This window comes from Haliaeetus albicilla, chromosome 2 (assembly GCF_947461875.1).
Source record: "Haliaeetus albicilla chromosome 2, bHalAlb1.1, whole genome shotgun sequence".
Taxonomy (NCBI): Eukaryota; Metazoa; Chordata; class Aves; order Accipitriformes; family Accipitridae; genus Haliaeetus; species Haliaeetus albicilla.
In genome coordinates this window covers 34,050,472-34,075,170 of record NC_091484.1, presented here as the reverse complement: position 1 = coordinate 34,075,170, position 24,699 = coordinate 34,050,472, and the positions used below count along the sequence as shown (strand labels likewise).

Here is a 24,699-nt window from a genome sequence, read left to right as displayed (position 1 = left end):
AGATGCAGTTTGTAAGCAGAGAAGGGAATGAAAATGCTTTTCTCAAGTCTGTATGGGGGCAGATACCGTGAAGGAGATGGGACTGATTTCTTAGACGATAAACTTTTCCATTTGCATGTTCTCATGTTACACACAATCTGCTTATGAGTAGCAGAACTAATGAAGCCTGATTTCATCTTGATTTATGTTCTGCCTTTCCTGAACCTATATACAGCTGTGTGCACGTCCTGATTGAACAACTGGCAGCTCCTTGCTGGACGGTAGAAGGAACTGAGGTGCAATGGTGTTTTCAATGACAGGGTGTTGGTTTGGATTTCCCTTCATACCAAGCTATTTGGTATTCTATAGTAATACATCCTGTCAATTCAAGATGTGTGGTTATGCTTGTTGTTTGCTTGTCCAGATGCCTATCACAATGCGGATGCACGTGTGCTTTGAACACTTGAGCTTGAGATTTTTATTTTATTTTGATGTTTTGGTTGCTCAAGATCATTATACTCAGTATAAACCTATTGCTAGGGAGACTAACTAGGTAACAAGCTTATCAGAGTTTGCAATGAGGTACTTGCCAGCAGTGACCCACGTACACACATCAGTGTTCAATTTACAGTGTTGACCTCACAGAAAATTCTGTGGTCCTGACATCTTTTGCTGATTTTGGCTGGGATAGAGTTATTTTTCTTCACAGTAGCTAGTATGGGGCTGTGTTTTGGATTTGTGCTGAAAACAGTGTTGATAACACAGGGATGTTGTCGTTACTGCTGAGCAGGGCTCACACAGAGCCAAGGCCTTTTCTGCTCCTCACCCCACCCCACCAGCGAGGAGGCTGGGGGGGCACAAGAAGCTGGGAGGGGACACAGCTGGGACAGCTGACCCCAACTGACCACAGGGATACTCCAGACCGTATGATGTCATGCTCAGCAATAAAAAGCTGGGGGGAAGAAGAAGGAAGGGGGGACGTTCGGAGTGATGGCCTTTGTCTTCCCAAGTCACGGTTAGGCGTGATGGAGCCCTGCTTTCCTGGAGATGGCTGAACACCTGCCTGCCGGTGGGAAGTGGTGAATGGATTCCTTGTTCTGCTTTGCTTGTGCACGCGGCTTTTGCTTTACCTATTAAACTGTCTTTTATCTCAGCCCACGAGTTTTCTCACTTCTACCTTTCTGATCCTCTCCCCCATCCCACTGGAGGGGAGTGAGCAAGAGGCTGTGTGGGGCTTAGCTGCTGGCTGGGGTTAAACCACGATGCATGTGAAAAGTAACCCCCTTGTTTGCTACCGTATTACCAAACTCTTCCCTTTCAGAGACATCCAGAAGCAAAGCTGTTCTTGGCGGTCCTGTGTTAGCTGTGCAGCTGAAAGACTCTCAAATCTAACTCCTAATCAACTGTGAATACGTGGGAGGATAACTGCTTTGAATCAGTGACAGTGTGAATGATCGTATGGACAAGCATTGAAGGGAGGAAAGGAAGCTACCCATTAATAATTGGAGTTGTCAGAAGTGTTTTGTTGATATGCAAATTTACCATTTACCTACTTCCAAGTCCTTTTTAGTCTAGCATGAGGGGACAGGGCATATATAAACTCTTCAGGTTCTGGATAAGCAAACAAGTATTCATGTGCTACTTTGTTATGAATATGCATCCACAGCGTGAAACTGCGTAAGGATAGTATGTGTTAGTCTTCCTGGAAGGTGACGTTTGGTGTGTGTACAAAATGTGAAAATATTAAGAACAAACCTGAGGAGAAGGCAGATATTTAGAGAATTGAGAAACTCGGGAAAGGATTATACACCATAAAGCATTTGAATTGAGTGTATAAAATACATTCATTACCACTGCATTTTCTCTTTAAATCAGATCTGTTTCTAGCACAAGATTGGGGAAAATGCCATTCTGGACAGAACCTACATGTAGTTCAGACTGCCAACAAATCTGTTATAGACCATCTCATTGAAACAACAGCTGAACTATGAAATGATTGAATTGTGAAGTGATTCAGTGAAGAAAAATGAATATAAGAAGGTTAGTCACACTAATATGAGGGTTTATTTCAATATGTAAGCAATATAGGGAGCACATTAAGTGGAGGAAATGAGGTCTGATGTGTTCATGAAGGATTTTTTTTTTTTTTAACCTGTCTGCAACAGTCAACATGCGACCATTGCCTATTCTTTCTCTTTCTTCTGTGGTGCATCATAAACACAGTATTTCTGCTGCATTTGAAGTCTCATATGCTTCTATGGAAAAGCAGCAAGGCTTGACATTTGGGAAATGCGAGAGGTTTTGTGTTCAAAGAAAGATGGTTAGGGTCAAAGAGCATGTCAGTCTTTAATTAGTATGCAGCATCCTTTTCAGTTAGCATGAGGAATATTTTAGATTCTTATTGCCTAGTGTGTAGTTAATTTATTACACGCTATGCTGTAAAAACTGCAAGAAATGTGTATTTGTCAAGCTGAAAGTAACCATTTTTTATTATTCATACAGAGGATGGGATGGTGTACGTCTAACAGATTATAATGTATTATGAAATGTATTCTAAGGTAATTTCGAAAATAGACAACAGTGGAGTTCCCTTAACCTTCTCTTCCTGAAACAAGTATTAAACTGAAGTGTCTGACATTATATTTTGGTCAACTCAATATAATATTCTGCTAGGAAGTTGTTAAAATCATGGGGCATATGATGTAGCTTTCTATAGACAGGCATCTATACATCACTACATATGTATCAGACTTGGTATTGTTCTGTTACAGAAGCAATAGTATGTTGCTGCTCTGTGTTTAATAAGAGACTCAATTCTCCAATATTCAGAGGGAATTTTCATGAAAACCAGATTCATTTCTGTATATGGAAAGCATCATACCATTATATAAATAGCTGCATGCTTAAACAAAAGAATAAGTTTTCCTGTATGTACTCTCAGCATTGGTACTTTCTGATGTGCAGTTATATGAATTACAGGTAACATGGCATGCAGTGATAGGTAGCTCGTATGCAGAAGAGAACACTGTTTAGAGCAGGTCTTTTGGTGAGATAATGTCTTTTTGCTTCTGAGAAGCAGGCTGTCAGGAGGTTTCAGTGGTACCGTTAGGCTCTGCATACCAAAGCATGCTTTTTAAGATGCCAGCTCATATAAAATGGATTAGAGAAGCCAGGAGGAAAATACCTGGCAAAAGAACTAAATTCAGACAGATACTTTTTAAAGCTTTATTGTATTTTGAAGTTTTAGTAAAATGAATGAAAACTAAATGGAAAAGCACAACTAGGAACACATAGAATATTTTATAAGTTAAGGTACTATAGTACTCTTTTTCTTTTTTTTTTCTTTTCTATTGATGGCAAGTAAAACTTCAGAAATCATTTCAGACCATTCTGCTTCTCTGTAGTTTGCTAGGTTATTCACCCAGTAATAGGTGTAATGTGCACTGCTTATGGCTATGTATGCTGTGAAATGGATTGAAGAGAAAGATTTGCTTTCATAAGAAGCATCTGGAGAACCTAAAGTTCAGTAGTTTAGTTGCCCTCTTTGGCTTTTTTTTTTTTTCTCATTTACAGGCTTTGCTGCTGCTTCTTTTTCTTTTTTTTGACACTGATTTAGTTCTCGAGTCTTTGTTAGGGCTGCATAGCCAATCTATGATTTTTTTGTCCGATTCCCTTCTTTTCTTAGGAGAATCTTTTTTTCTTTTTATCTGCTTCCTCAGGTGATAATAATATCATTCAAATTCCAGCATATTCTTTTTCTTTTTTTTCTACTGCCTCAATTTTTGTTCCCCGTGGAAGATGTAGCTGGAATGTGTGTGGAGAAACAAGCAGTACATGGTAGGTCGTTTCTGCAGAGGGGGTTGCCTTTGGCCCAGCCATAGTTGTACTATCTACCTTGTTATCTCGGAGCAAGGCTGTCCAGAGCAATATATACTGCAATAATGCACATCTCAATTGAAGAGTCTGCTGCAGTTCTATGTCCCCTCCTTGGTCCCTCAGAGCAGAGGAGGAAACACTCAAAACATGTCTTGTTTGGACAGAAATTCTTACCTTGTCAGACACTGAAAGTTTGGTAGAGTATTGGCTTATTCTGGTAGAAGATTACAAACTAGAAAGGAACTTCTCCCAGATAAAACTCTGGAATGAATCAGCAGGGCAGCTATGCAGAAAGGATGGAGAGGTGCAGAGAGTAATTATCTCTATCTAGGGAAAAAAAAGGGGGAAAAACCCCACCCCAAAATCCCTGGGAAAAGCAACAAAGGCATTCAAGATCAAAAAGCAAGGATTTTTCCTTTCAAAGATGAAAACCAGGTTTTGATACTAGAGCAAGTGCTTTCTTTGGAGATTATGTTACATAAGGAGAGAGTCTGATTACACTTGATACCCAGGTAAATGGAGATAATACTAAAACCATTTCTAAAAAAGCTAGGCAAAAAATGCGGTGGTATTTTGAGTGGTATTACTCTAATGATGTCCAGATTGGTTGATCAAACTTTCAGGGATGTGACCAATCATAGTTTCTTCAAAGATGTGTTAGGAGGAGTTTAAAATTCAATGCAAAGAAAATATTTTGAAGGTTTAGCAGACATGTGTGTGCATGTTGACTCCATAGCTTTTGATAGGAAAGAAATAGGAAAAAGTTGCAGGATTTTAAACGTCTTCATAACTATTTTGGTAATTTTCATGTAGGAGATGGTACATCTGCCAGAATGGCTCACCAAACCCAGGTTTTTAAGATTCAGGTCAGATACTGAGACAAAAGAACTGTGTGTGGTAGGTAACTATTTATATTGCAGTGTTTATATAGTTGTAGCGCTTAGAGGGCTTATGCACATTAGAACTTTTGTTGCCTTAGCTCTATAAAAATGCACAAGTGTTGAGTTTCTGCCCCAGAGGTATTTTGGATGTCTGTGCTACATATACAGGTCACCGTCTGCTTGGCTTTCCAGGTTCCAAAAGCTTGGTGCAAGTCTGCCTGTGAACTGCTTTTGGTTACCTAGGAAGAAAAAAGACTTGACAAAGCTTGGGCAGCAACACAGCCCTAAATGTTTAAGGATAATTTCACTTGCTATTGGAAGAGCAGTGCTGCCTGAAACAAAACAAGGATTGCTGGATATTTGTTGAAGAGAAGCTCTGTGTTGGTGCCCTCTTTGCTTGAATAGTTTGAAATAAATTGAAAAATAAGGAAGCCTGTTTCCCTGAAGGGATAGGGTTTCTTACCAGCATTTTCTTAAGCTGATGAATTTTTTCAAAAGGTAGGAGTACTTCTATAGTATATAAAGAAGCAGTAAATTTGCTGAATAGAGAAGCTTCTTGTGACTCTTGGTCCTTCCCGTTTCTGACTTGAGAGATGCTATCAAATTAATCAGTCTGTCTCTTGAAAAAGGCTTGGTCATCTTTGGGGAGATGGAAAGGTCTGTTCTTACCACAGTGTAGCTAACATTTGGTAACTAGTGCTGAGGTAAAATCTTAATGAAATGAAAGACAAATGGGTTTGGGTTGGTGAAAGTACTGTTGAGCAAACCCAGAATTTAGCTGGTCTGTCAAGTTGAGAAACTCTTAAGTGACTAAATGAGGCTTACATGTGGTAAGAAGACACCTTTATTCTGCAGGTGGGACACACCCTGAGTTTCCCTTACTTGTTTTTCACTTGTTGATGTTGAAATTATCAGACCAAACCATTAATTAGTTCATCCAGTTAACAACTTCTCTGGGAGTGATCAGTCCTGTTGTTTCCATGAGAAGTATACAAAGTGTAGTGAACACAGTTAAAACTTTGGAATAACTATTAATAGCAGCAGTTGCTTACTTTCTGTATCAATTAGTATTAAGCTTATCTCAGGAGTCGGAAGAATTTACGTATCTGCTTCAAAAACAAGATTTCTAATGTGACTGTGGAGGTTCCAGTTTATTGCATAAACATCTAATACAAGAGCATTTATGTGGATCTTAGTAATTCTTAGTTGTATTTTCTTTTCTATTTTTTCACTGATCAGCAGAAATCAAGAAAAGAGATTCACTCATTCACTAACACAGGACAAAGACTTCTTTTCTTCTTTGTAGTCGAATCCCTGCAGATTTCATAAGAGAGAAAATTTTGTTAAGGTGTTATTTATATATTTTTCCCAATATTATCTGTGATTATTCCCGTGTCACAGAGATCAAAGTCAAGAAGCAAATTCAGCAGATGGCAGTTTCAATGGGATATATTTCTTTGATCAAAAGTTAATAAGATTGCAAAATTCATATATAATTATTTGAAGGTTATTTATATGAGATTAATACTTAGTAACATAGAGTAAAATATATAGTATATATTTTAAATTAATGTTAAATGCTAATTAGGATATACTGTCTGCTGAAAAACTCCTTTGCTGATCTGAAGTGTGAATTCCCCATAACATTATGGTAGCAATATTGGCCCATTTCCAGATTTCACAGGTTACAAATGACGAAGGTGTCAGGAGGAGAATTCTCAAGGTAACAAAACCCCAAAAAACCAACACATGGAAACCAAAACCTAACAGCCTCCTGTTAACATTGTTGAGAATGCCCCTTTAAATACAAGCATTACACTGACACTGCTCATTCCCTGAAGCTAGCATTGTTAAAATCTTCTTTATTTGTTCTTCTCTGTGTGTGTGTATGCATTTTCTTTATATTTTTTATATATGTATAGATGCAGTATACAGGGGGGGAGAGAGAGAGAGAATGAGAATCTGTGTGCGTGTATGCTGTTGAGTTCCTTTTGTAGATGCACTCTCACACTGGCTTATTGTAAACCACAGCCTGTAATTCCATTTCTTTTTACTGGGCATATTCTTTTCCTTTGATGTATTTCCTTACACCATTAATAATTACCGTTATTTCCTATTAATATGGAAAATGGTGCACTCTGTATGTGAGAGGCGTTTGCTTTAGATTATCAAAGAAATCTTTTGCTACAGTTGTAAATTATTTTAGGAAAGAATGTAACTGACTGCCAGGGGTTTTGCAATTCTGTTGGTCCTATAATGGTATATGGAATTTTCACTCTTTGTTTTCTGATTGTTTCCAGTTCTAAAAAGGAAACATGAGCCTGTGAGCACTGACGTATTACCAAGCTCAAAGTGCAGAAAATGGATTTCTGCAGCTTGTTAATATTTTGTAATTATTTGTCCTGTCCCAGCTTGTGTATTTGATTTGCCCTGAAGAATCTGTGGAAATGTGTGTTCACCTTCCATCTTATACCATCACATAAATTTACAGTGAATTAACTAGGTGACTCACTGGGTAATATTAACTCACTTTACTGATGCAAAATCATATAATGTCTTAAACATTTATTTAGAGTCCTTTGACAGCACTTACTGGCATATTTTTTAAAATCTGGTTTGTTTGACAGATGTAACAACCTATTTTATAAAGGTCTTACTATGAAGTTTATAAGGCAGCATATATTTTTTTGACAAATGGTAATGTTGTACAGTGTTTCTATAGCTATAGGGCAGTTTTAATGTGCTACAGCTAATGTGTTGAAGAGAAATTATTTTAGATATTTGTGGTTGCATGCTAGATAATTTATTTATTGTTGTGATAGACTAAAATTGAGAAATAGGAATGCGGTGGTACTGGTAACGCAGGGTACCCAGTAAAAGCACTTTGCAATGTATAAGAAACATTTCAAAGCAAAGCCTTGAGGTCTGACAGAATTAAATTAGTGTGGCAATTTAACATGAATCACAATAGTTAATCCCTCAGTGCATGCTGAAGCTGGCACCATTAGCTCTAATTTCCATTGAAGCAAAAGAAGAAGGTCAGTCTAGAACAGTGGCTGGACTGAAGCAGTATACATCTGTTCAACACATTTATTTCTAGGATTCGGTTTGTTGCCAGGCTTTATCCAGCCCCTCAGAGCAGAGCAAAGCTGCAAAGTGGGGCTGTGCTAGTGGTACTTTGTTCTTCCTTTCTTTCCCACTGCTCCTGAAAAGTGGAGCGGGGTGATGGGAGTGGGAGGAGGAGTGCAGCTCTCTTCCCACCGGGGAGCTGCCAGCCTCCAGGGCCAGTCCTTTTGGCAGTTTTTCTGCCAGCAAGTTTGACCCTTGCCAACCAGTGAATTCAGATGCAGAAGGGAGTGATTTCTCGGTTTGAAGAAATTGGAAGTAAAAACCTAAGGGAGAGGGTTGAACTAGGACAGTAGAACACAGGACAGGGAATCAGCAAGGAATCAATAAGGGAGAAAAGTGCTTTAATAAAGAAAGCAAAAGTACTTGACAGAAATGAAAAAGCAGAAAAAATAAGGAGGAGCGTTACCAAGGCGTATGAAAATTGACTTACTTTGTGCATGGAAAGGTCGCAGAGACACAAGGCTCGTGTTGAAAAAGTAAAAGAATAATTTCAGTGTGCTTACCCTTTTTTGCAATTATTCAAGTTTTGTTTAGAAGGTAACAGTTTTCGTATGAAGTTCTAAACCTAAAAATTTACAATGTTATTAAAATAAATTCTTACAAATTTACATGTATTTAATACAAGTAATCTGCTTATGCCTTTATGTATTGTTTTGCACAAAAATGAAGTTAATGGAGAGAAACTGGGATTACAGGGTTGGCAAGGCTTGAAAATAATAAAATCAAGTAGTCAGAAATAATTTCTACATTTTTGCCAATCTAAACCTCATCCTAAAATCTTTTTCTGTAACTGCTCAGTTACATAGTGTAGGGTGTTCCAAGGCACTAAAGCAGATCTCGGAAAGAGAGCACACACTAATATTCAGTATAACTACAGATTGTTGTTTGTCTTCATGTTACAAAGCTGCTTAAAAATTCATATCTCTTCAGCCTGAAAATAGTAGCTATTATACAGCTTTAATTTTTCATAGCTTGCTCTTTATTACAAAATAATTTCATAAAGCTATGCAAAGAACTTGCTGATAGTATTAGAAGCAGAAAACCACAAAAATTTGTTAGGATCTCTGATAACAATACAGATAGCTCTGAGAAGTGGGCTATGGAGGAAGAGCACCTAGGGCACAGCAGTACCGATGAGTACAGCAGCGCACTGGTGTAACGCACAGGAATACTTTGTTGTTCTAGTAAAAAAGCAGACAGATGGGCAGGAGCTTTACCGGTCGAGCACTACGTCTCCATTTCTGAACAAATGCGGTAAACAACCTGTGACAAAGAGGTTTTCTTCCCACTAATTTGCTGGGAAAAAGGAAAAGCATTTTGTTCACTCGTAACCTAGGAAGCACATAAAGGGAAACTCTGGCTTCACTGAAGTAAACCAGAACTTCGCCATTGCCTTCAAGGAAACCAGACCTTTACCCTTTGCTAGGTTGTTTAAAATTACTACAGGCATAGCTGAGTAATTTATAAATATTGTTATACCTATAATTTAGGACTGTTGACTGTTACAACTTTACTCATTTTGAAGAAATGCAGAGTTATAAAGTACCAAACTAACTTTTTACTCGTTTTCAAAATACCTGTGCAAGCTAATTAGCTAATTCAAAGTTTATTCTGACACTCCTACATGCTTATTAGACAATCCTGTGTAGTTCTCTAAGAGTAATGCTTCATATCCAGTTGTGCATCTTAAATGAAAATGCCAAGTTTAATAAGCTATACGTGTCCTTTGTGTATGTGTGTATATCTGCATAAAGGTTGTGAAATCAAGGGTTTCTCTAGCCCAGGCCCCAAAGTGGCAATAAGCAGGTGCCTAGGATAGAGCGAAGAGCAGAGCTAACATATATTTCCCCATAATATTTTCCCATCCTCTGCCTGTGCTTAGTTCAAGAACTTTCTGAGCCAGATCAAACCATAAATTCACCATAATTAATTTGAATAATTGACTTTATCTGAACAGGTATATGACTTTATCTGATCAGATAGGTATCGACTTAAATATATTTTTAAAAGCAAATCAATACCTGTAACTGATCAATACTTATGCTTAGCCCAGTGTTTAACTAAGGGAAAACAAGTTGCCTCTTTTTCATGTGTGCATAGTCTTCCCAAGGAGCAGGGCACTTGGCAGAAGGGCAGTTTATTTGCCTTGTCACATATGTCTTTGGTGGAAGAAGGAATTCTGTCAGTGGTGCTGTTGCTATTCTGAAGGTATTTGCAAAAGAACCTTTGATACACTTTAAAATTGGTAGAACTGATTTCTTCAGAATATTTGTAAAATTACTGTAACTAGCAATTGGTTACCAGCTCTGTGTTCTTTATTTTTCACTGGGCTGTGAATAGGCAATAGCAGAGCCCCCACAGGAAGTAGAAGGCGGCTTGTCTTTGAAGAGAAAGACAAGAGTGAAAATAATACTGGAAATTACATTGTAAGGACAAGTACTTGGGGCAGGAGAGCCTCTCCAGGGGAGGAAACCAAGTAAGATGACCTGGCAGGTCCCTTCTGTTGCTGGTTTTGGATTCCTTGCCTGCTAAACTCTAGAGTAGAATTCAGAATAGTTCTTCTTCACCAATAATTTAAACATTGAGTAGTTTTTCCTACTTTACTGCAGTGAAGTGTTATTTTTTGAATACTGTGGTAACAGTAACTTTAGAATTAAACTCACTTTCCGTGCTGATATGGCAGATAAACGGAGAGGCAAATTCCTTGCTAGGAAAAACTCCTTCAAAAGAGTGGTTGCTTTTGCTGTGTGTCTGCCCAGCACTTAGTGTGGAAGTCTAATTTCTAAACACGTGGTTTATACTTCAAGTATATTTTAATATTTTCTACTTAGGCTGTTCAGTTGTTTGATTTCTCTGGTGTCATCTCACGTATTTGTCAGGCTGAAGTTTCTTGCCCGCTGCAAGAAATGTGGAAATTTTGTACTTGTAGCATTGTGGCTGGTGTGTGGTAGCCGGACAGAGCACAGCTATGCACTCCCTGTGTTTATCTGCTTTTTATATCAGATTTATGTCACAGATAGAAATTTCCAAAAATAGTGCCTGAAGTTGGGTTCTTAGTTTCATATCTGGAGTCCAGTCTAGATTACCTAAATAATTCCCTGCATAGAGCAACAACCTTTTTTTGTTATTACTTGTTTTTTGGAAACCAAGTAGGGCTCTGTACAGATCCATAAATTAACAAATCTGGAAAGAAGTGTGAGCGCAGGTTGTAACTCGGGCCAGCTGGGCTTGGGCTGGGGCTGGGCATGCCTTTGTGTCCACTGGCAGAGCAGGGGGTGGACAGGGCAATAGCGCTTTGGGTGCTTAGGTGTTGGGCTTTGGGTGCCTGGGTTCCAGTGATGGCCAAATCTGTGTCCAGAAAGTAATGGCATTATGGAGTATTTCTTTTGTCTTCTGAGGGTTGGGCATCATTCATTTTGAGAGACCATCTCTGCTTTTCACACAGTCTATTCCCTGCTGTTGCACGGATTATAAGGAGACGTGTTCGTGATCTTTGATTTTTCTCCTGTTCTTTTTGTGGCATTAAATAGTTTAAACTAGTATTTTGCTTTTCGTACAATAGAATTTGTTAAAGGATGTTGGCAAAAACTCTGTGGGTTTTGGCATGTATAATACCAGAATAGATGTGTGGTGTCCTCGGAGCTAAACCTCTACTACTGCGTGGGTTTATGCACTCTAGGGAGGCTTGTGTCTATAACCCACCAGGTCCCTTCGAGTCTTAAATTGGAAAAAAATGGAAGCACGGAGCTCCCATAGCTTTGCTTGTCTTTAGACTGAAACATATATTCTCTCAGAAGCTGTGTATTTTGACATCACCTGAGCATGTTATCATTCAAGCAGAAGTGTGAGGAGGGAAGGACTGTCGGCCATCTCACTGCAGTGCCACCGACCGCCTTCGAGTCCTTCGCCACTGGTGCTGGCATTTTTTCAGATGCTGTTTCGCTGGTTTTGCTATTTCTCAGCTGTGCCTCCTACGTCATGAGGCAGGGTGAGTGCAAAGCATGTGAGCCTAAGGAGTAAACTAGCATATACTGAGCAACCTGGTTCTTAGCCAGGCTGTTAACTGCCATTACAGTTGGTACAAGGCTAACTCAGCTACGTCTGCAGTTACGCTTCAGTCAGGCATATCTATATCCATATATTAGGGCTTTGTGTCCAGACACTTAGTTAAACTCTCAAAGTGCTGAGTGTTTCTCTCCCTAAGGGTAAGTGCCTGCTCAGGGGCATCCTAGTTACTGTATAAGCTTCTTAAACTTCAGAGAGGAGGAATGGTTTGTTTTACCCATTTTCTCTTGATCGTAACTAGTAACTGAAAACTGGTAATTAACATTATCCAAAGCTCCTGAAAAAATGAATTTTATCATAGCTTACTCTGAAATCATTGAAATGTCGTTGATGTGCTGTTAACTTAGGGACAAACTGCACCCTTAAATTGTAGTGAAGTCTGTTTGACCCAGGTCACAAAACTAAAGAAATACATGACTGACAGGCATAGATCTGGAAGGACTGTGCAGTCTGCCCCCCGGCTCCAAGATGTGATCAAGGTCATGTCACTTTGGGTATTTTTGCATCATTGCTTTCATAGCTGATCAATAGTTTCTGACTCCAAAATCTGTTGACTGGCTGCTTACTGGATGAGAGCTAATTGCATAAGCTGAAGGGAAGAGCATCTGCTAGGCTGGTCTGGCATCCTGTGAGTGCGGTTAGAGCGCATGCTCTTCATTGGGTATTCAGACGTATTGTTTAACGTTATGTATTTATGTTTCACCTTGCAACTACATGGTCAGTTACAATGAAAGAAGTGAATTTTAAAAAGTATGAACTGATCCAAGATAAAAATAATTTAAATGTTCTGAGGGTCAGAATACATAAACTATACTTCTGAAGAAAATACTACGATACTATCTAATGTGGCTTCTATTATTTCTACATTTTTGTTCTATCTACTGAACTAAAATAAGGTTCAGCAAAGGGTGACTAATACCATAAGAATATTGTAATGAGTATTAATTAATACTTTGCAATTTAAATCAGAGACAATATAAAGTAGATCAGAAAAAATCTTGGAAAAAAATCTACTACAAATGGTGTTGCTTTGTCTGCTATGGCTCACAGCGCTATTAATCAGGCCCAATACTCCAAGGCATGTATTATGTGATTCTGCAAGTTTTCCTGACTCTGCACTTAGTAATTTTGCAGACTTACTGTTTCATTAACACTAGCTTTTGTACTTGGTATTCTGTCATGAATTAGGCATACAAGAAAGGAAAGAGGAGAATTACTTATTTGCTGTTACCTGCGATTTGTTCTAGCAGATTCCTACTCTAGATCTGTAGAGTCCAGGCAAACTTCTCTGTCACAATTCCTGTAGGAACAACTATAAAAATCCCTCAGCCTAGAAGGGTTCTCAGAAGGTCTCTAGTCCAACCCCGTGCTCATCAATACCAAATTCAGACCAGGTTGCTGGGGGCTTTCTCCACCTGGGTCTTGAAAACCTCTGAGGACAGAGACTGCAAAACCTCCCTGGGCCTCTGCTGCAGTGCTTAGTTATCCTTGCAGTGAAATGTTCTTTTCTTTTCTTTCTTTCTTTTTTTTTCTTATTTCTTTATAACCACTTTGTTTCTTGTTTTCCTGCTGTGCACCTCAGCAAAGAGCCTGGCTCCATCTTCTTGCTAACCTCCTTGCAGATATTGGCAGGTGTCTCAGCCTTTTCTCACAGGGCATGTGGATCAACTCCCTGCCCATCCTGTGTCCCATGGCTAGACTTGGTGAAGGTGATCAGTATTCTTACTTGGAGGGCCCCAAACTAGACACAATATTCTAGGTGCAGCCTAGAGGTAAGGAGAATAATAGGTGCAGTGCTTGGTAACATTTCAGTCCTCAAAAGGTTAAATTATTGTAATTGCTTAGAGTCCTTCTCATAAGAGCTACACAATCCAGCATTTGTTTCTTTGTTATCTATCTTCCATTTAAAATTCTTCTCATCAAAAACCTGTATTTTCGCTGTTTAATGCTCATATATGGCTTTTCTTTAAAGAGAGTTGTTTTCACTGGTTTGCAGCATCATAGTGCCATTGGTCTTGGCTCTGGTAAATAAGGAAGTTGTGAAATTATTCCTACAAGTCTTTTATCATATTACTTAAGTAGGGGGGGAAATGTATTCTGGAAATCAATACCCTTCCAGAAGACTTAGGGGTTGTACTGGATGAGTTACTGAAAATAAGCATTCAGTGTTACACTGTGGCTGTGTGGTATAACACAGAAGTCCTGGGATTTATAAACAGGAGTATACTAGTATAGAAGCTGTTTATTGCTACTGTAAACAAGCATCAGTTATTATCTCCAGCTATGGCATCTAAGAGGTTGCTGAAAAACTGGTCAGAATTAGAAACGAGGCTTAAAAGTTACCCCAGACCCAAAGTCCTTAAGTTCCATTCCCTGCAGAGAGTGTTCAGCACCACAGTGCAAAAACTTTGAGGGAGGGTTTGTGGTTCTAGATACAAAGTTACACAACTTTGCACCATTATAATCAGTGAGAAAAATTTGCCATTAAGTAAGTTTTTACACTTCTACACAGAATAAAATATTGGATGTGGAAGAGGCTTACTGAGTTTTGAAGTGGATGTTAATTTGCCTCTTTTGTAACTGGCTGGTACTTACAGAGTAAGCTGATACAGTTCTCAGAGTTGTCAGCAAACAGCTCAAGGCCCAAGAAACTACTTTTGTTGTGACTATACACCAATAGGAAAGAATAATTTTAATATATATCCATCATGTTTTCATATTATAATTCATTTGAGAAAGTGGGAAGATACCACGTAACACTACGGTTTCTTTAAGCAGTAAACTGCTAATGAGCCGTTCTACATGATGAATACAGGAAAAGCAGAAGATGGAGTTGCTGATTAGAAACATCTGCCTTCATGTCTTCTTGTCTTTCACTGTATGGCTATTTACATGTCTGTTCTTTGTATATGCAAACATATGTGTTCATTGAGTATGCATCTGGAAAAGCACCAAACCAGTGAGTCATTAACTCCTGGTTTCATTGATTTTCACTTTTAAATGCTTTTTATTTTTTAAAATTGTTTTCCTCAGGTTGTGGTTGAATTGTCAGTTGGTGTTAACACATACAGTAGTAAAATTAAAAGTAGTTAGAGGCTGGCTTACCAAGACCAAGCATAACTGGAAAATAACCGCATTCTAAGCACTTGATGCAGAGCTCAGCAAGTACAAGAAATCAACATTAAACAGACAGCCAGACGTGAGGAATGCAAAGACTGTTAGCCACCTGATAAAATGTTGGCTGTCCCATAGAAACCATATAGGAAAGTTGAGGGTGTTGGATTAGATTGTGAGTGTGTGTGAAATGAGCACTGGTAACAGCAAAAATGCCGGGTTATCTCTGTCATCCTCCCATACAGAAAGAAGGTCACAGATGGATTTGCAGGATAGGGGTTGTGAAAGGCAGTGCGTGCTTCTCAGCCGCAGGGGCAGAACGAAACTCCATGCTGGGGCATACAGTGTCCTTGCTCAAAGCAGCCCTACTGCACAGAGCAAGGTGCAAAGCATCTCGTCGTCTGTGAGCTCTGGGCAGAGGGTTTGAAAATGAAGATGGGTCTCGGTTCTCCTCTTGCCATGCAGAAGGGACCTGGATTTCCAGTGAGGCTGTGGCTTGAACAAAGCCCTAGTGCCGCCAGTGGCAAATCCCTTGGCAACTCAACTGGTTTTGCTTTAGTCGAGGTCTGTGGTGTTACTGTGTGTTTCTGTTACTTAGTGTTTGTAGCTATTTCTTTTACTTGCATATATTAAGTAGCATTGTTCGTAGCACTAAATCACAAGATCAGACTTCTGTAGACCCTCTAACTGGAGAGTTACCAGTTGTTGATAACTACAGTCCATACCCTGTGTACTAAAATTTGTGTTCTGGTTGTGAACACCAAAGGAAGTAGCCTGATTTCCAGGCTTGCTATGCAACTGTATTTGTGTTGTGAAAGTATCTGTCATGTTTTATTAAAGTGCTTTTAGGAAATCTAATGTTGAAATGTAGTGAAATCTAATTAAGTGGTAAAGCCTATTTGTAAACCACATTGAAGAATTTTTGCTATTTCTACTGAAAGTACTGTCTAATTATATTATGTGCACTTTACAAAGAAATTTAAACTTAATAAAATGGAAATAGCAAATCTATTGAATTACAGCAGATAAATATTTAGGGTACTTCCTAACAGTAGAGTTTTAGAATAAACTACACTATAGCCCCACTATTATAAACTGATATTAGTTTAAACATATGCTTCACTTATGTATCACATGCGTAGGCTACTGTTGCTAAGTGCGCTGTATAAAACAGACCATTGAGTTGGTACAGCCACGCAGCCGGAGAGAGACGTGATCCCAAGTGCTGTGCAGAGCCAGGCCTAGCTTGTTAGGGAGCAGGACTGTGTGATCAATTGTCATGCACCAGCCACCTATTTTGCAAGAGAGAGGCATAAACCTTTCACTAGTAACTCTCAGCTGATAATAAATGAAGAATGGTTTCTTGAGCCAATTCATTTCTCAACTATGCCTCTGGTTAGTTTATAGAGGCTTTTACTACCCTCAACTGAGCATTGCTTTTGTTTGTCATTAGGTATCTAGTAGGTTTGAAAAGTAGATTGAGAAGCTTTTAATACCTCTTTTTCTGTATTTTTAAAATACTACTTAAAACTTACAAAGAAATGTCTTTTTGATGGAAGAGTAGTTAACTCAGTCCCACAGGTTTGCCAGTGAGCCTGTTGGGGCCATCAGGGGAAAGGTGATCTTAAAATGTACCTTGTCGGTTCCTTTTGTCAGTATCGGAAAAAAAATACGCTCTCTTTCCCATAGGTTGTCCTAGAGAAATATTTTCCCAGTAAAAAGGAACATTTCCTTTCACAGTAAAAGAAAAGAAAATTTAAAAATTCTTCAGCCTGAACTTGGCAAAGAATTTCACTGTCTAATGATGCCACCACAGGTTGCTTGCCAAAGTGGTAGCTCTTAGGGGAGCCTGGTGCTGCCAGGTACTGCAAAATATGGTTTTGGTATTAGAAATTATAAAGAAGAAATGAAACATGCAGCTCTTGGGGTTCTTACATTGCTTATGATTCATTTCCCGAAATGCGTGAGTGACTGCATTTGGACTGGTTTTGCCCAGGCTGTGTATGCCATGGCAGCATGTGAAGCTATTTTAAGAGTTTTTTCTACTCGCTGGCCCACTGAAGAAGCTCGAAAATTTGTTTGTTCATCATATATTTTAAATATACTAGCATAAGATTGCCAGCATAAGAGAATACTAGCCTAAGATTAGCTCAGTTAAAATTAGGAGGGCCTTCAAAAATAAATGACAGTAGTCCCGCTTGTACAGAATTTTTGGACAGATTACCATCTAGTCACCACTAGTAGTCATATGCTTGGTTTTCTTCCAGACTTTGGCAAGCCCTGCAGAAATCAGAGAGTAAAAATACCTTTCCAGTTTTCTACATTCCTCATCAATCCCTATATAATTACAGCAACGCTCAGAATTTAAGAATTCATTCTAAAATAAGAGAATAAGGTTTGAATTTGATGAATCCTAAAGTGAACTAAGTTGCTGTCTTCTGTATCTTTTTAATGTTTTTACAATAAGGGTAAAAGTCACTTTAATTAAGATGCTGTAGTTTTATACAGACATTTATTTAAATAAGTGAATCAGGATGCAGAAGAGGAATCTGTATTCCAGCATTTAGCTATGGCTTTTTTTCTGCACTGTTGCTATGGAGAACCATATAAATATTTGTATCACAAACTAATTTTACTTCCCTTATAGATGGCATGGCAATACAGATAAAAATGATAAAGAAGAGTTATTGTAGGTGGTGTTTATCATGTGGAGTAATGTTTTGGAATGGGTTCAGGCACAGACTAGCAGCAAAGGGAAGTTAGAAGGTGCTGCATTAAAGCAATCTGACATCTTTATGTTATGGGGTAGAAATTGAATGAAAGTGTCCATTGTATTTGCAGTTTCCCCTTTTCCAATTTTTTTTTTTATAGCATTATTAGGTATTTGTCTTTCTATTAGCCCGTATGTACTAGGCCATTTGTATAAAATCAAACATAAGCATAAAAGAAAGAACTTTAAATTTAAGGAACTTAAGCATGTGTCCATAGCACCCACTGGATGGATGATACGGAAGCTACACAACTGCTTAGGAGTTGGAAGCTGCATAAAATCATTTCTTCATGTGATCACTCACATTTTTCATGTTCAGCTCTTTTCTTTCCTTGTCTGCCAAATTGCCTCGAAGGTGGCAGTCATGCTGGACACCAGCCTATGGCCTCCTGAATTCCAGCAGTTCTGTGCATCTCCTTGCCTTTGCTCCTCACCCTGTCCTTTGGGCTGGTCTCCATCTATTCTCCTTCCTTGGACTGTTGTCTCTTGGTCATCTTCTTTGGGAACTTCAGTCTCTGTGATTATTTCTTAGTATATGAGGGTGGCTTCCAGCGTTCCAGACATTGAAAGACCCTTAGCTGATAACCCCAGGTGATGTGTGAGAGACGCTTTTGGCACAGTTTAAACTCCGCACTTAGTGCTTCTTACTGTTAATTCTGTGTTATGAAACACGCTCTTTAACAGGAAGCTTCAAAGAGTGGCTCTGGTTTCTTTTACTTAGTAGATATTTTCAACGCCTGGAATTGTTATTCTGGTTTCACATTGAGATCTCTCTGGTGACATCCTAAGATAATGAAAACAAAAATGGTTAACAACAGGATTGGAAATAACACGTATCACCATAGCAGTCTGCTACCTCTTTCTTATATCACAGGATGTTTTCGTTCAATAGCAAAAAAAAAAAAAAGGGCAATACAGAAGTTCCGAATAACAGTTACAGCTTAACATTCGTGCAATGGGAAATCGGGGCACCATTGTGGCAGTAGTTCATTGACCTTTTAGGATCCCTTAAAAACTTAAAAGGCAAAATGACTTTATGATTTTTCTAAAAATAAAAAAACCCTCTACAGTATCAAAGACTTCACAGTGAACTAAAATACTACATCTGTAAAGAATGTACCTTAAAGATGTGCATACCACTTGGCCAGTAGGTAGATTGTCCCATGGACTAAGCAAATTGCATTTGTGTCTTCAGAATGAATATCTGCTATAACAAGGAATAATTAATAATTTTTTTTAAATTCCCTTTGTGGCTGAGATTCTGATATCGCAGTCCTTCACTGTGCTGAGCATTTTGCTTATCTGAAGTTATCTCAAAGAACTATCCTGTATTTTAATAAATAAATCTGTGATTCAGAGATAAGGATTCTTAATTCCAGCCTGGTATTGATGCCTTCCTAAATGGAAGAGCAGATTTCCAGCAAAGCCCATCAGCTGTACCTGTCTGTGCTTACTGCCGTTGTTTTAGGTAACAGCCAGTGCTGCCTAAGAGCACACAGGCACGACCAGAGATAGAGGGGTTGGGGATTTCCAGGAGCAGTGATGGCGATGCCGGCTTAGACGGTGCACTGTCATGAGCACAGTTATTGCCCAGGAGTGGCAGAAGACAGTTCCAATACAACAGTAATTCCCCCCAGCTTTTAATTTTGCCGTTCTTACAGCAGTTCCCCCCGGTCATGAGACTGAGGGAGAAGGGCTTTTTTCTGTATCTGTTGGGCCCAGTAATTTCAGCGTAAGGCATTACTCATCACGAAAAGAATTAATTAACATACAAATTGCATCATCATTTACTGAGTCTTTTGGTGGGGAAAGCAATATCTCTGTTAAAACTGTGTCATTTGGAAAAGTCAGGCATAACAGACCTGCGTTTTTGTTTTTAACTACCAAAGCTTGAGTTAATTTTTTTGGTGTCGTTTTATTACTCGGTTGGATTCAGAAGTGTCCTCCTTTCAGATTTTGCTGGTTTGTGTTAATTCGTCATGCTAGCACTGCACTTAGTGTACCTTTTCTTTTTTCCCTTCTCTCACAGCAAATGAAGCTTGCGGCTGAGTCACTGAAGGAGTAAACATGAAGGAACGAGGATGACTAAAGCAGTCACATGTGAATGCAATGTGGGCACTTCTTGAGCGTTTGTTTATGATGATGATGTGTAGCTCTCAGAGTGTGCACTCTACCATCTATTCAGTAGGTGGCACCTGCTTATATGATATTTGGTAAATATTCTTTGCCTGACACTGTAAAAAAAGATATTTTCTCCTGCTCTCTTGCTTTCTTATATGCAACTGTTCATGAAGTTAACACCAAATAACACTCCAGCTTATGCTAGGTCTGGTTGAAATCTGCCAGACTCACTGTGCTGCAAGTGATTGAAAACAGATCCTGTGAGTAAGCATCCAGAAGCTAACAAGAGTTTTCAGCTGCAACTTTGTTAAAGAAAAAAATAGAAGGTAGACTGGTATTTAATTCACAGTGTACGGTCCCCTTTGGGCTTATTGCCCCTTTTGTTCCTTTATTACAATAGCTAATCAGTCCTGTATTATTTCAAAGACTTGCTTATTAGCTACTCTTTGCACATAGCAAATTAATTTAAGTATTTTATGGATTGCGTAATGAAATACATGGTTGTTCCCTATATGATCTGAGAACTAGTTAAATATTATAAAGTATGCATTATATACTCCTGTGTGCTAGTTATTTAAATAAGCCCCAGCTAAAATCTGTTCAAAAGCTGCGTAAAAAGCATTCAGTAGGAGGCAGATTGCTGATCAGTAATTTATGAAGTGTATTTATTTTTCAATTTACATTAGATCTTGGTATCACTTCCTTGGATCTCAAACTGCAGTATTGTATGAATGAATCTTCTGGTTAAATGAACTGATAGTAACAGATCAATTAAACTTGATACTCGATATACCAGTACTCGTGTATGAAGTGAATATCTGATTTTTTTTCTTGCATTTCACAAAAAGGTAGGAGCGTTTCATTGTTTTCTGACAGTACTAGGACCAAAATCTACAGTGTTTGTTCCTGTGACCTTGAGACAGTTTATTTTCTCCTGCTGTGACCTTCATCTTTGGTAGATGTAACTTACCTATATGTGATACTTGCTGGAATTCTGTCTGGAAAAATATGTTGTTACAATAATTAAGGTATTTGCCTACTTTGCACATTTCAGATTTCTGCCACAGGGCCCCCACAGCAGAGTAATAGAACTAAGCCAAAATAATGTATTCTGCCTGGAATTTAAAATTAACATTTCTCAAACTCTGCGAGCATGACCCAGTAAGAAACGACTCTGTTCCCTTGGGAAGAGGAGCAAAAAACTGTGCTACAGCGGCTGTCTCTGTTCTTGTTTCTCCCACTGCGCGTCCCCCACACTGCTGCTATTTCGGGGGTATCTCACAGGCTGCTGCTGTTTCACAGCCTCTTCCTGAGGTGGCGGTTGCAGGGTTGTGGCTGCACAAGCTCTGCCCTGAGCAGCCAGCAGGGATCTCTGAGGGGAGCATGTCTCCTTTCCTATGGTGCTGTAGAGATCCCAAAACCAAAGCTTTTTTGAGGAGGGGACTACCACGTTCTCCATGAAAGCTCCCCAGCTTTGCAGTTTCTTGCCCACTTTGGTCTGAAGTAGCTCCTGTTTGTTTAAGTTTTACTCGTTCTGCCTAGTCAGTGCTTTTGAGTGAACAGTTCAGAAGAAAAATCTGTGGGAGGGGTTCCTGGTGGAACATGTTCTTGTGAGCTTGTCACTGCCATTTTGAAGGGATTCTGCTGGTCTGCTAATTTGTGCTGGTTTGTGAGCGTAAAGTTGGTGTGTTTGTTTGTTTTGCTGATGGCAACTGTATCAGGTGTCTGGAATAATTTTCTAAGATGGGTTAGAAAAGGAATCAAGTCGTGTCTCAACTGTGATCATGTGAAAAAAATAAGTAGAATTCTGCAAAACTGATGTTGTGGTTGTCCTTGTGGTCCTTTCATTCTCCTGTTTTCTGTAGCCTAACAGGAAAATCTCTAGTAAGGTTTAAGTACCTGGTGACATAAGTAACGTTAGCTGCTGCCCTTGCCTTGGGCAAATCTTTCACTTCTGCTTAGTTTCCTTACCTATAAATGGGGGTAATACTGTTCTTTAGGTGGATTCTCCACCTAAAGCTAGTAGGTATGGAGGAATTGTGACCTTCCATAGTGTGAGTGAGTAAGAAGTAGGGGAATCCTTTGTTTTATAGGGATTAGAGTTTGTTCTAGATACTGGGAGAACTCTTGTTTTAGCGTCACAAATGCTACACAGTCATGACAGAGAGTGTTTCTGTCCTCAAGAGCGTACACTTTAGCTTGCTGAGATATGTTACCTGTATATTACCAAGTAATACTTTGTCACCGGACTGAAATTTAGCTCCTATTCCTCTGTATGCTGTTCTTTGCCCTTGTACTGAGGGAGTGCTGTGTTTAAAACATACTGGTTTAATGCCGGGGTTTGGTTTGTTTTTTGGTTTCTTACATTCATGATGTCATCTATTGTCATTTCTCATTTGAGAGAAAAAATGTTTCTGTCTATGCTTCTGAATGTCTTTGTATTGTTTTCTTTCTGCTGTAGGTGCATCTGTAAAAATTGTGGGATGCTAGGGACAAAGCTTACTGACAAAAACCTGTTGTCAGATGAAAATATGAGAATAAGATCCTTACGAGTAACTGCCATTCACAAGCTGTGTAATCTGTATGTCTGTTCCTAGTCTGGGTAACTGTGTCCCCCAGGCACATGGGAGTGGAGACTTTACTTTCCCATTGTTCTCAGGCCACCCCCAGCACAGAGCTGACATACAAGGCCAGATCCAGTTTTTTCAACGTGCAGTTGAGAAGGGCAGAGTGGGCTACAGGGGAAAGGGGCAAGTGCACTGAAGTGGAAGGAAACGAAGGCACCTAGATCAGAGGCGACTGGTTGCCAGTAAGTGTCTTCTGTCTCCTTCCTTGGGGTCAGCGAGCAGTTTGTGTACAGCGATAGCTGAAGCTGCAGCTCGGGCCCTTCAGGCAAATAGTGGTGGGTTTACGCAGGGGTTGTGGAAAGTGCGAATGGGCTGGTTTATGAGCGTAAAGCTTATGCTCTGCCTGTGCCCCCACTACGGGCAGCGAGTCCGTCCCAGGAGGTTCATGGCATGGTCCATTACCCAACTAGAGAGACCCTTAGACCTCAGAGACAGCCTTGGCTCTGGACCTTTCAGGAGTGCAGGCAAACAGCCTTGGGTGTGCGGCAGTTCTTCCAGTGCCCGAGCCTAAGAAATAAGTTCACCTCTGGTCTCAAGCTTTAGGGAGGAACCTAGGATGAGTCTGGTGGCATCCTGTTTGGGAAGTCAACTGTGTGGGAGTAGCCTGTACCTATCTGTAAGGCTTGAATTTTACACATCACCTTAGCAGCAGTGGTAACAACCAAGACCACTGTTTTTAAGGAAAAGGCCAGTCATAAATAATTTACTGGTAATACAAAAGTTTTCTCATCAGGTGTGTTGTGAGCCACAGGTCTAATTGTGTGGCCCAGAGGGATCTGCTGACTCAGGATCTCTACTGTACTTGCTGGACTGCAGCAGCTCCCATGAACTTAAGGACAGTGGAAGAGGAAAACATGGGAATCATTACATGAGGAGAGGTTCCTCTGTAAGCAGGCACGCAATTCTGGGTATTTTTGCTTACCTCGACCAGAGGGAATCGATCTCGAATCTCATTCAGGAGGACTTGCACTGACTGAGAGTTTACTTCCTTATTCAGATAAGCAAAGCCAGTGGGAACCATGCCTCCTACCGCCAAGTGCTTTCTTCAGGAAAGCTCTCCCATCCATGCCTCATCCAAGAGTCGGAGGGGTGAGTGCCAGCATCAGGCTGGAGCTGACAGCAGAGGCTGGAGCTGACAGCAGAGGCTGGTGACTCACCTGTCAGCCCTGAAGACTGATGCCCTTAGAGAGGAGGGATCTCTCTGCACCCCGCTGCTCAATATAAAACACAGTGGTGACAGCATCTGTCATCACTGGTGTGATGAGGGCGATCCTGGGTACGGTGTAAGAGCGCTCGTCAGCCCTTCCTGCTAGCTCCCGGGTCTGCAGCACTGAGCCGAACCTCTCCCAGGCCTTGGGCACTGAAGCAGTGTGTGCAGCACACAGGAGCCCAGAGAGAAAAACAGATCCTTCCCTCCTGCCTCCCCCAGCCCTGTATTTCTCAAGAGAGAGTAGTGAGGGGGAAGAAGTTACACAAGCGTTTGCTGAAATTAATTGCTAAGGAGATCTGACATGACATGTCTGAGAGCCTAGTGCAGTCCTTACAAAAAACCCATGCTTTTCAAGTTAAAAGTCAGTCCTCTAAACTTGCATTTTTTCATATGACATAAGTCTTCTACCATCTGGGAAAGTAAATAGAGATCATCCTTTTTTCCCCCTAGTATAACAGACTTCACTTCTTCACGAATTCAGGGTTCTTGACTTCTAGAAATTGATGTCATTTGTAATACACACAGATAGGCCAAACTGAGTCAACTTGTTACAAGTAATTAAAATTGTAAGCTCAAAAAAACCCAGTAGCCAGAGCCTCTGCTTCAAGAAGGGAGCAGGGTAAAACAGCCACAGAGACATTGCCCTGGAGAAGGGCTGCCTGGCTGTCCCTCGAAACACGCTACTGACGTGACTTCAGTGAGGGAACCTCGCTGGCTTCAGTCAGTAGGCAACTAAACGAGTGAGTCACTGTTACGCTTTTCCAAGTACAGTCACGTCAAGGTGTTATTACTCAAACACCTTTTATTGAAAGCAAGTCATAATCTGGAATTTGCAACAGACAGATCTGTTCCGATTCATCCACATAAACTTAACCATGGGAAAGGCTGTTGGGGTGGCTCGGTTGTCTCCAACGTTTGGGACGTGCT

At 39.9% G+C, this 24,699-nt stretch overlaps 1 protein-coding gene across 3 annotated transcripts in view; it reads left to right on the top strand.

Annotated features, from left to right (window-relative positions):
- Positions 1 to 20,730, top strand: part of ANO10 (anoctamin 10) — a 131,072-nt gene extending 110,342 nt beyond the window's left edge. For all 3 annotated transcript variants that reach the window (XM_069770504.1, XM_069770509.1, XM_069770516.1), the window contains one exon: positions 19,844 to 20,730. In XM_069770504.1, the coding sequence (XP_069626605.1) occupies positions 19,844 to 19,850 (7 nt within the window). In that variant the 3' untranslated portion in view covers positions 19,851 to 20,730. The remainder of the gene's footprint in view (positions 1 to 19,843) is intronic.
- Positions 20,731 to 24,699: the final 3,969 nt, after the last annotated feature.